Source organism: Pelodiscus sinensis, chromosome 2 (assembly GCF_049634645.1).
Source record: "Pelodiscus sinensis isolate JC-2024 chromosome 2, ASM4963464v1, whole genome shotgun sequence".
NCBI lineage: Eukaryota > Metazoa > Chordata > Testudines > Trionychidae > Pelodiscus > Pelodiscus sinensis.
The window spans coordinates 26253384-26266081 of record NC_134712.1 but is presented as its reverse complement, the minus strand read 5'-3'; the positions used below and the strand labels follow the sequence as shown (position 1 = coordinate 26266081).

Here is a 12698-nt window from a genome sequence, read left to right as displayed (position 1 = left end):
CATCAGAGCTTTCTTGTGCAAGAGAGCATCCATACTGCCATGAATGCTTTTGTGCAAAAGTACATCTCCTGTGCAGAAGCACATGGCAGTGTGGACATGCTCTTGTGCAAGACCTCTTGCACAAAACAATTCTTGTACAAGAAGCTTTCAGTGTAGATATAGCCCTGGAGTTTAGGGGTGACAGATTAAGGGCCTGGAGTTGGCACTTTAAAACCTGTGTCTGTTCATACTTCAGAGATTTTAAGGCAAAAATTAACCATTAGATCATGTAGTCTGCCCTGCATAACACAGGGAATAGAAACTCATTGAGATACCCTTGCCCTGAAACCAATGGTGATTTTGCAGACAGTTTCCAACTCTCTTGTTTTTTGCTTCCTGACAGATGCAAAGAAAGCAAATCTCAAAAAGAGTCTGGTCTTTAAATTAGATTTTCAGCAGGAGAGGGGAGCTGAGCTTGCACATTTAGCCAGTCTTGTTTTGAACAGTTTGAATCTCCAATGAAGAGCTTTCTGGAGCCCTACAATTTATATGCAAATATAATTTAAGATGTTGATAGTTTTATTACTGTTTACTATCTGAACAGAAAGCAAAACTCTGCAGCTTCTTATTCAGCAATATTAAGCAAATTTAACAAGCATCTTTCAATTAAGTTTTTACTGAGCACTTGCTCAGTCCAAACTCCCATAGATTTCAATTGTCTCCAAGACTCCACACCTACTGTTGTAGCAAGGACTGAATAAAAATCATTTATGGTCTTCAGGATATAGCCCAGATTTAAAAATATTGTTTAAAGCCCGTATCTTACAATCAAGAGACTGGTTGCACACTCTTAAGTAGAGACCCATTGACTTATTGACTACTCTTTTACTATTATTTACTTCTTCTAATAAGCCTCTAACCTTTAATAAATTTTAATAGTGACACTGTTAGCATTATCAGCTATCTAAAATATTTTGCGTAGTCAAGACTTGTATTTCATCTTTAGGTATATTTCTGAATTCTGACATGGAGGCAATCTAAAAATAGTTCATTCTCATTTGTTCACATATTTTACTTATCTGCTATCTGCCAAAATTATATTTAGCCCTCATATCCCAACATATTTTAATTATACCAATATTGTTTGATCCTCAGTATTTTATTACATCATTTACAGATTCTTCATAACAATGCTATAAGAAGTACATGAAGTCTTCTAGAAGTCACAAAGCAGAATGCATAATTTAGGACTTCAGAATGTCTTCCCCCTCCCCATACTCATTTTCAAGAACCTTGAAATTTTTGAAATGGTTCTCAACTCCCTCTCCAATATCCTTAAGCATAATTATTAGATTCCTAGAATTTAAATTCTAAACCATACACTAAAGTTGTTCCTTTTTCAGCGTCCAAGAAAAGCTACAATGCAAAAGGAATCATTGGGAGAATTTGGAACAATATTATAAAATGTCTACAAACTATCTCCAAGATCCCTCGAAATCTGTAGAATCTTTAAATTCTATTTCTGCACCATTATCATGTCATTGTGTTGCACAATCAATGGGATTGCACAAAAAGTTCTGAGATATGCATTTACCATGAGTAAAAATTACTATAGATAAAATATAATGGGAATTCTTATCTCTCTTACATGAATATTATTTACATCAGTAGAAGATTTATTCATATTTAGTAATATGTACTAGCCAGCTTCTATATGGGTAGGGAAATGCTTGACTATTTCCTTGAATTCTCCTTCCTCTCTCCTGTCCTGGTTCAGATATTGCACATTCCTCCTCCCCCCCCATGTTCATTAATGAAGTCCACAATCTTAAATGGACCAGCTACCTGCTTAATAGCTATAAAATATTCCAGTAAAAGCAAAAGAGCACACTATTCAAACATAACTAGAGTCGTTGAGGCCCCTGCTGGGTCTTGCAAGCTGCTATCACTCTTTCTTTCTGAGCAGCTGTATCTCTCTCTTGCACGCACACAGTGAATAAGCTACATTATGTATCACAGGACAACAGAAAATAGAAACATGAATCAAAGTGGATTTTGTTTTATTCCAAAAATAAACTAATCTCACCAAGACTAATATAAAAGTGGCTGACAGGGACAGATTATGGTTTCAACTAAGAGCTCATTCAGGGATTTTAGAATTTGTTGTTCCCTCCCCCTCCCCCCCCCCACACACATCCCTGCTTACCCCTCCTCCCGCCCTGTGATTATCCAGACATTGGGACCACATATTGTGGGAAAAGGGGTGCTGTGAATTGACGTTTTCTCTTCCACAGGGCAGGCAGGTGCAGAGACAGTAAAAATCTTGCCTCCATCTCCACAGCACACCAGCCAGTGCACATAAACCAGCATTCAGGGAGAGGGGGGATAAAAAGAATAATTTGCTTCTAGCAATGCTCACGACTCAATGTTTTTCCTACTTAATATACTTGAGTCAATTTACTTTTTATTTCTGGCCAAAACTGTCTAATTTTACTCAGATTTGTCAATAGTTTTGTTGATGCAAAACTACATTTTTCAACTGTTAAAGTATTCATCTAAAAAAATTTACCCAGCTCTAGCTTGAAGTTTACCGTGTTTATTGGCTAGGATGTTAATTTTTCTATGGTATTTTGCCAACAAGTGAAGTTTTAACTGATAGCACACCGAATTACAATTAAGTTGTCTTTTTGGTAGTATTATTATTATTCTTAACACATCAGATATAAATCAAATTGAAAACAGAAATTGAATTGGATTGCTCAATGATATAGTTTGGCAAAATCTTTCTCTAGTGCTCTACTTGTAATTCTATGCCTTTCCTTTACTATTTAGTCTCAAAAAGGGAATGGATAAATTAATAAAATACCAATAGGTCATTCTCAAACAAATCCATAACTCACTTAGACATTCAGTTACTCTGCAGTTTCCAGTCATGTCTCAGATGAAACACAAATAAATGTTTATTTACTTTGCAACTATGCTTTCCATACAATCATATATCTTTATTTGACAGAATATGGAATTGTGTCAATGAAAAATTATTGCAAAGTTGATCATTGTTTTTGAAATGGTAATTCTTCCTTCTCCATTTTGTATTTTTTTTAAATGGAGTGAGTACTGTAATTCATACAGGACAAGACTTAACAATGTTCAACATAAGTCATTCAACAACTTACTCTTTCAAACACAGTTTCATTTAGATACATAATTCATTAATACTCCCCCCTCTCTCCCACTCCTTGCACACTACCGATTTCCACCTTTATTTCATGTTTTCAGGGATGTGCCACTCTTTATATCAGGTTTCAAATTTTAACTGCATATACAGACACCCAAATAAATTGCCTGATTTTCAGAAGCACTGAATACCCAACAGCTCTGTTAAAGGTCAACAGGAGCTGCACGGTGCTTGGAACTTAATAACTGAGCCACATCAGATGTCTACATATGGACTTGGACACTATGTAGAGGCACACAGTTTTGAAAATGTTAGGGCTGTGTGTATTCACAAAAAGCAGGGGTGAAGAAATGGAGATTCTACTGATATGGAATCTTATTTAAAAAAATCTTCTCCCTAATGCCAAGGAGTGAGGCATCCAATGATTGGAATATAATAGTTATCCCACTTTCTTTTGGCTGGGTTGCAGGAGAATGTGGTTTGAGAGACAGGTTAGGGGAATGGGAATTGAAATAAGTGTTGTTGTGAGGGACAGTGCTAACTATTGCCAGCACTAAGGAAAACAGGTGCTGATGCGGGATGGAGAGGAAGATCAAGGAGCCTCTGGCTACATTACAAGTTTGGATTTTTAGACTAGGCCTCATCTCATTCTTTTTCAGAAATATAGTAGAATACTTCAGCCATCATTCTGCAAAGCATATGTTTATTTAACTTTCAGATCACGCTTATACTTAGGGCCCAAGTGTCATTAAGCTGAAGAGTTTTAGTTTGTTCATTAAAAGAAACAGCGCTTATATGGACACAGGATGAAATTTTCGAAAGTCCCTATGTGACTTAGGAGTTTAAGGCCCATTCAAAGTTAGATTGTTACTTAAGCCTGGGATTGAATCTATGTGAGGTGTCTGTCAGCTGAACAGCCAGGCAGAGGTTCCTGTGCAACCTTGTACTTTCTGGGCTTGATACATACCTCAGTGAAGTCAATAGCAAAACGCTCTTTAATATGAATAGTGTAGGATCAGGGCCACTGTGTATCTAAAGATGGGCTACACACATGCAGGTTCATACAAATTGGCTACGTCTAGACTGGCATGATTTTCCACAAATGCTTTTAATGGAAAAGTTTTTCCGTTAAAAGCTTTTGTGCAAAAGCACTTTTTGCGGAAAAGCGTCTGTGCCAATCTAGATGCGCTTTTGCGCAAGAAAGCCCTGATCGCCATTTTTGCCAATCGGGGCTTTTTTGCGCAAAACGGTTCTCAGTTGTCTACACTGGCCCTCTTGTGCAAAAGCATTTCCGGAAAAGAGCTTTTGCCAAAACGGGAACATCAAAGCATTTGCGCAAGCAGCACTGATTTTGGACGTCAGTGCTTTTGCGCAAAATCAAGCAGCCAGTGTAGACAGCTGGCAAGTTGTTCTAGTTCTAGCAACCATTCAGTGGTTCTAATATTCCATGCAATCAAAGCAGATGATATAGGAGACTGTGAACTTCAGGTTCTCTTCCTCCCTGCTCTCCATCTGCTCAAAGCCCAAATAATCTGCTTTTGTGTGATTTTTACCCTGTGATGAAAGTTATTTGAGGTTTTACTGTTATTGTGTTTTGGTTTTGAGGGGATTGTTTTTTTTTCTTCTTCTTCTTTTTTTTTTTTTGTTGTTTGCTTTCAGGATTAGTGTTTTGAGGGTCTTTACAAATAAACAAAAACTAGCTAGCCAAACAGAAACCCCTCTCATTTTTAAAAAGTAATATGAAATTCCTACAGAATCCTTTATAGAAGTGTGGAAATCACTATTTTTAAACTTGAAAGGGCCAGGAATCTTTCAACATTATACCATCAAAGCAACATAAAAAAAACCACCATAAATTTTCCAAAAATGAAAGAAGAAATTATATATTATACTTCGAATAGTTATAATTTAACACATTTCTAGATAAAATATTGCTTGACAAAATCACCAAACACCTGTTACAATCTACAGTAGAATAAAAGATGTCTGTCTCATCCCAAATATAATTTGTTACGCTATAGATACAATTTCAGTTCTGTAAATTATCTTTCTGTTGTATGTGAACTAGAAAATCATTTCAGAATAAACAAAGTAATTAAACATGTTCAAAACACTCAGAAACTACAAAACAGGTCTCAAATCTTACAATTAATATTTTTCCTATTTCCTTATTTAATTTATGATTTGGGGGGAGGGAATATTGTCTGAATTAGTAATCAAACTGCATAATATTTCACAGTGTTCAGGTAAACAGTTCCTAGCAATGCCTTTGGCTGAAGATAAGCAATTTCACTCAGCATCAGTATAGGTATTCTATATGCCTACATAAAACCGACTTCTTTTGCAGAAGATTATCCTCCATGAATTTCCTAATTCTGGACTCCCCAAACTGCAGTACAGCTGCTTAAATTCCCAGGCCTGCTCTACACTACATGGGAAGATGAAGTAAGATACACAGCTCCAGAAACAGAAATTACATAGCTGGAGACGACATATCTTACATTGCATTTCTGTGCCGTCCACACAGTGGGAGTCTGACTGGAGAAAATAAAACAGAAACTTTGCTTCTGTTCCAGGTGCTCATAAAATATTTAGATATATTTGTGAAGCATGATAGTGCTCAATGTTTGTTTGGTTGCCAGATTCTTGCCTTTAGTCATTATATATTTTCTTCTGATTTAAATATTCAGCTAGATTCAGCGAACCTTTAATACTTGGTATTGTTTTGGACTAACAAACTTTGAAAGTACCAAAACTAAGAATAATAAAAAGTGTGTTTAATACTTCCCACCACCCCCCAAAAAAGCATTAATACCACAGCTATCAGGCAGTGAGATTGACTGAGTTCTTATAGTATTTTTCAACCTGTTTGCGGGTAAGATAAGGACATTATTATGGAGTATTTAAAACCTTTGATTTTTTTTATAATAAGTCTTGGTATACAATTGAAAGTTTTCACTAGAAGCAAATATTTTCAACTTTTAATAAAAGTATCTGGTTCAGTTTAACTAGCACAATGTCACATTTGAGCTCTGTTGTACATAGGGATGAGGTAAAGCTTTCAAATCTTGTTTTTAAGAAGAGTGTTAATCATGTTCTCTTACCTTCATAGAATACTTTAAACCCATGGGCACTGACTGCAAAGTCACTTGTCAAACGCAGTGAAAATACAGATTTTGTACTTGTCACAGGTGGAGGAAGATGAAATCCTGTTAACCTACAAATATAAACATAACTCATGGTTAATTGTTTATTTTACATTGGAAATTTGTAGTGAGTAATAAGTTTGAAACAGTCCAGTTGCATTCTTACAGACAATATAAATGAAATAATAGAATCTAAATTTTATATTATTTGTGAAATCCATTTTCTAAAATTTCATAAGGAAGCTGCCTGACTGGCATTTATGTAGCCTAGCACAGGTGAGATAGGCTAACTCAGGAAGGTTGGACATAAAGAAGGTCATTGTTGAAATTACAGAAACATGACAGATTTAAACAAGCTAATGATCTATACCAGTATTTTCTTAACTATCTATAAAATATATAATGTAAGTGTGATAATGTTTTGTCCACAGAGTTTTCCCAGCATTCAGTTTTACACACACACACAAAAGGGAAGAAATCACAGCTCACTTAAACATGGGATGTTAGCAAATTTCAACCATGTATCTCAACCTACAAAAGTGCTTTTCCTCAAGTCGACTGTCATGCCTAGCAAGTGTGGGAAGAATTGCTCAGAGGGTTTTAATTCTAATTCATAGAAAGATCCCAGATGGTAGTGTTGAGTAATTACTCATCTACTCAGAAGGCTCTCTTGCAGGGTTTTACAGCTGTACTGTTTCTGGCTTTATTTGGGGATTTTTTTGGTCAGATCCATATATACACCCCAGGCAGCTGTGGAAGAAAGTTTGACATTCAGCCCAGTGTTTCCATTTCATCTGACCCAGGTGCTGCAGCCTCTTTGCTTTCCAAATGCTAGTTGAGACTGGGATTTGTAGTAGGGTAAATTCTCCAAGGCTCAAATTACAATAAAACAAAAGTGATTCTGACTGGCTGATGGTATTACCCAGGGAATTTGATGGACACAGTTGAAGACACATGCTCAATATTCATCAGTGGAATCTCCAATCCTAAGGTTACAGCTGGACCCCACAGTTTCTCAAGCTAGAGGTAGTTTCAGGGCTAAAAGTATCTGTTTTCATCTGTGCTTGGGGTGACAACTGTGGAATTTCTCTTTGGTATTGACTTTGCCTGTAAATCAATGAACTTGTATATTAGTAGTTTCATAAAACTGTAATACTCCATATATAGAATTGCCCTTGCAAGAAAAAAAAACTTTCAGCTTCTTTCCCTGGTGCAGCATTTGCAACCTAACCACTTAATGGATGGAACAGAAGAAGCAAGTTCCAGAAATACTCCACAGATTGAACTAGCAACCTATTTCTTACAGGAGCAAGTGCAAGTCAAATATGGAGACTGATCTGTTTTGAAAGTATGCATGCTTTGTTACTAGAGAGAACTCCTTCCTCTGAAATCACTTCCACAACAGATAAGGTCAGCCAGTATTCTGTAACAAGAATCTGGCATGAGCTGTTTGGGAGCCACCAACAGGGCATTTCATACGGAAGGGGGAAAGGGCTCAGCCCTAGAATTCATAGGCCTAACAAAACTTGACATTGCTGATCTCAAAATTACAGTGCATAATTTATCCCTTGACTTAGCCTTTTTATCTCAAAATCACGATAAATTAAATAGTTTACTTTAAGCTTCAGCTTACAAATTGATTGCTTTTGTGGATTTATGGCTGATCCATTATAGTTTTGTTTAAATATAGCGGGTTTTTTTCTTTCATTTCACTCAGAAAAATTTGTCATTTTTTCTAATGTGGAAGATATATGAATTTAATATAAAATGTAACACAGCAAATCCAAAACAGAGACCCCCCCCCCAATCTAATAACTAAGCAAACATTGCAAATGATGAGTGCTGAGGACTCTCAACTGCTAGCAGGGAGTGTGCAGGGCCTCTCAAGAACAGTTCCTAAGCTTGTTAGAGGAGAATGGCAAAGTCATTTTATGTCTGTTCTTCAATCTGGAATATGTGGAGATTCTTTTTCCTGTATCTTGTCATATTTAATCTATTTTGTAACTTTTTTCCCCTCAGGAACACTAAAGAAGAAAACAGTAGATAATGTGGAGAGATGATTTTGATGAATTAATAAGATATGTATAGCAGGAGCCAGTAGATAGCTGAATAACAACACAACCATTGACCATGCTTCCTTTTATAAAATAAAGAAAAAAAGATGCAGTAAAAGCTGTGTTATCCAGTAATTTATCAACCAGAAACTTCTACTAAACCCATATCTGATATCTCCCAAATACAAACCTTCAGTTTACTAACCAGTACTAGTATATTGCCCCTGAGGTTATGCAATTGTACACTCTCCCCTCTACTGGTATGCAAAAGAGGCAGACGACAATTAAACAAGTGATATCAGGGAATTATTTAGGAAACCAGCTTCCAGGGTGTATCATGGGGTTATTAGAGATCCAGCCTAATCTCCTACACCTCTTATCTATAGCGATAATTGATGTTGATAATAATGTTATTGAGGGACTGAATAATCCTGAAGTGCCTTCTGAATCATCATTATTCAGAAAGAATAAATTATGTGCAGTAGTTTTAGCATTAAGTGTATTTTAAATTATCTGAGTGCATGCCACGTGCTGCCCTCAGTGATAAGAAGTGTCATAAGATAATTTACAGCCAGGACGGGGAACATTTTTTGGGTCGGAGGCTACCGATCCATAGGAAAATCAGTGGGGGTGCACACAACCCCCCCCAAAACCTCCCTGATGTGCCTCTCTCCCTGCCCCCAGCTCCCCTCTCACTCCAGCACCAGAGCCAGGGGGTGTCCAAGGTAGTAGATTTTGTGGCTCCCCTCGGCTATGGATGGGGCCCCAAATGAGGGTTTCAATGTGTGGAAGGGAGATGCTGGAAAGCAGGCTGGGAGCATGGGGTTTGGGTGGGTGGTAGAGTACAGCAGCTGAGTGAAGTGCAGGGTTTGGCTGAGAGGTGGTGCAGGAGTAGATGGGCAAGGGAGATTAGGGCAGAAAGCAGGAGCAAAGTGGGGTACAGGGTCTGAGAAGAAGGAAGGGTGCAGGAGCAGGCTGGGGTGGAGCAAGCTGAGTGGGAGGCAGGGAGCAAGAGTGTAGCAGGGTGTGGGGATTGAGCGGTAGGTGGGTGCTTACCTGTGCAGAGCCCTGGGGCTACACGTGGGAGGGATCTGCTGTGTCCCCCTGCTGCTCCCAGGTGCTGGTCCTGGCTGTTTCTATTGATTGTGATTACAGCCAATTAGGACAATAGGGGGAAAAGCTTTCAGGTGAGTGCTTCCCTTCACTGCCATTTCCCCAGGTGGGGGAGTGGGAAATGGAAGCATGTGGAGCCTCTTCCTCCCCCCATAAGCCAGAGTCTTCAGGTTGGATGCAGCCCCAACTTGCCTGACTCTAGCCCACACGGACTGAAACTCTCCTCCCACCCACTGTGCAGAGGGGAGCAGGTGCAGTCATTCCAGCCTTGGAGGGTGGGGAGAGGGGGGACAGGATCCAACGCACAGGCCATAGGTCCCAAATCCCTGACCTAATATCTGCATATACCTACGTGCCTCAAAAAATAACCACTGCACAGTGCAGTACTACTTACTGGATTGCTGAGTACCTATACACTATTTTATACTTTATTCATTTTATTGTATTCAAATTCTTTGAAAATTGGCATTCCAATGGCAAATATAACTCTTCATGAACTGGAATATTTGATTGACCAGCACACTCCATTTCTTCAGCATACTGAACAACAAAGCTTTTACTCTATTCTGATATTTTTAAGGAGAATAAGTCTGAATTATTAATCATAGTGTGAATTTAGTTTCCTGGAAGAGAAAGTGATTTGAAAAACACCACATCATAGTGTTTTTCAATTTGATCATGACTGAAGCACTACAAATACTTTAGTGTCTCAATAATAAATGCATTTTCTGCTGCTAGTATAGAAATTTAGTCATACTCTTACTCATAAAATTCACAATATGTAGAGTTTAATCATTATCAGTCATTCCAATCATATAAGGAGGAGCTTGAAATTGGTGGAAAGTCCAGAATGCTAAAGATCAGGGTCTGAAATTACTGAACATTCTCCTCCATGTTTTATGAGTTGTACTGTGTAATAAGAATAGGTAGTATATCAGTAATGTGATTTCTTTTTTGTTTAACCTTAAGGCATTACTCCATGAGTTCTGCAAAGTGTACCAATTATACTGATGTTGAGAGCTATCTACTCTAGATACTACAGTTAATTTTGTAATGTTCTCTGGTGACTAGCTACTTTGTATTCTGAAGGGCATTTAATTAGAGATGTCTTGATTGGTACTTCATCTGTGACTGTAATTTGTTAAAGAATAAACTCAATTTTACCCCCAAGGGACACTTTCTCTTTAATCATCTTCTGCCTGGGCTGTATCCAAATTTATACCAGATCAAAAATAGGAAAGGAGCACTGAATAATTTTGGTCATGACAGAACCAACAGTCTGTGATGAGGGAATGTTGCCCAAGGCTGGGCTTTTGACCATTCTTAAAATTACTGGTCAAAAATTGTCATAGGTAAAAAATGGTTACATAATTGAAGGCATCAAATTATTAGAACTGTAATTATAGTAGGAAAAATAGTAAGATTTATATGGAAAGGTTTTGCCTTAGATATTTATGCCTAATTACAAAATAAGTTATTTTACTGAGTTATTTTAATTCAGAAAAATGCAAAAAATATGAAGTTAAAAAAAGAATAATGATTAGCATATTTTAGCAATGTTAGTTTTTTATTTTAACAGGAATGTTATTCCAAAACTGAAGAGTTACAAAAGATAAGAAATTAAAAAGATAAGAGGAAGCTTATATAAATGAAAAATGTAATTTCAAATGCTGTGTAGGCAGCAGACCCAGTCTACAGGAATCATGCTTTTCATTATCTTTTTGGAGATATCTTTTGGATGGGGATATATATTTGGAGTGTGTGGAAGGAAAGTTCTGTTCAGAGGGAAGGATTGGAGAGTTATTTAACTAACTAGGGTCACTAGTTTTGTTGGCGATGATGTAGATGTTGCGGGATGGTTCATATTTTTGTTTATTAAAGGAGACAGTTAATAGCAGTGCATCTTTTCTGTTTGTATTGAGAAAGAAGGGTTAGTGATTGTGAATCCTATTTTCTCTCTCTCATTGTCTTAATTAAGTTTGAGGAGGGAAGGGTTGCATCTAGTCAATAAACTTCTGGGGCAAGGCACTGTATTTTACTACCGGAAAAAAAATTAACACTGAGTGTATAAAGAATTCATGTTTCCCGTGCACTTACTTGATTCCCTGCAGTAAAATGACTGATAGGAAAAGAAAAGGAAAGCAAAAGGAATCACACACCACTCCCCTAGCAGTGCAGGTACCTCATTTCAGGAACCTGGAACAGGCAGTGACTCCTATCCTGAGATGGGATCAGCAACTAGTTCCAGTTGGGCTGGTGGCAGGAGAGGATAGAACTTCCTCTTTCCCTCCAAGGAGTGGCTGGGGCTGTGTTAGATCCACCCTCAGAAACCTTCCACAGCTTCATGAAGCTCAGAATCCTCCCTTACTTCCTGCCCCCATTGCAGTTGGGGGAAGGATCCCTCTATGGGAAGTTCTTCCCACTTTCACCTAACCCCAATACATCTGGAACTCCCATATTTAAAAATTCCAGCTAAGCCTCATCAACTAACCCAGAATCTGTCTGGCCCTCAATAGATTAATCCTATCCCTCTGAACCTCAACCCCTGAAATTTGGAGCCTCCACTACACCAATAGCACCTGCAGCCGTAACAGGCCATAACATAACTGCACCCAAATTATCCCATATAGAACCCTCTTACCCCACACCTGGATCTTCGACATCAAGTTCTTTCACAATTGGATCTTATCCTGTGGAGCCTACCTGCCCTACATCTGGGTAACCTGACACAGAGGGACAGTGCCTCAAGGGTTTTTTTTAGGATAGACCCAGGCCTTGTACTATGTCAGGGATGGGTATCCTGGGGGTGAGAGGCTGCAGGGTGAACTCTCACCTTCCATGAAGCTAATAGCCTGCACTCCCCACTGCTATGCTGGAGTCTCTGCCTTTATTTATTGACAAATAAAACTTGCAGAATTTTAAAATAGTGTGCAGAATTTTTATTTTTTGGCTTTTTTTAAACCTTCAAGAGTAGTATTTTAATTGGTTCAAAGTTCTTTGTTCACTGTTGCCTGTATTCATAAAATGGTATATAACTAAAGATACACATACATAAAATGTTTGTTCTAGAAAGACTCCAGCTAATCAAAATGCCCAGCTTTCAAATGTTTCACTGCCCCTCTTATAGCAGGTGTATTAGCATCTAGTAGAGTGAATGACCAAAACATGTAAATGACCTACTTAAATAGTACAATGATACTGTCAAAGAGGTAGACAGTCACCTACCTT

The 12698-nt window shown here is 37.9% G+C and overlaps 1 protein-coding gene across 2 annotated transcripts in view; it reads right to left on the bottom strand.

The window, feature by feature from the left end:
- Positions 1-12698, bottom strand: part of CSMD3 (CUB and Sushi multiple domains 3) — a 1183531-nt gene that overhangs the window by 982406 nt on the left and 188427 nt on the right. For both annotated transcript variants that reach the window (XM_075920204.1, XM_075920205.1), the window contains exon 3: positions 6262-6374. In XM_075920204.1, the coding sequence (XP_075776319.1) occupies positions 6262-6374 (113 nt within the window). The remainder of the gene's footprint in view (positions 1-6261; positions 6375-12698) is intronic.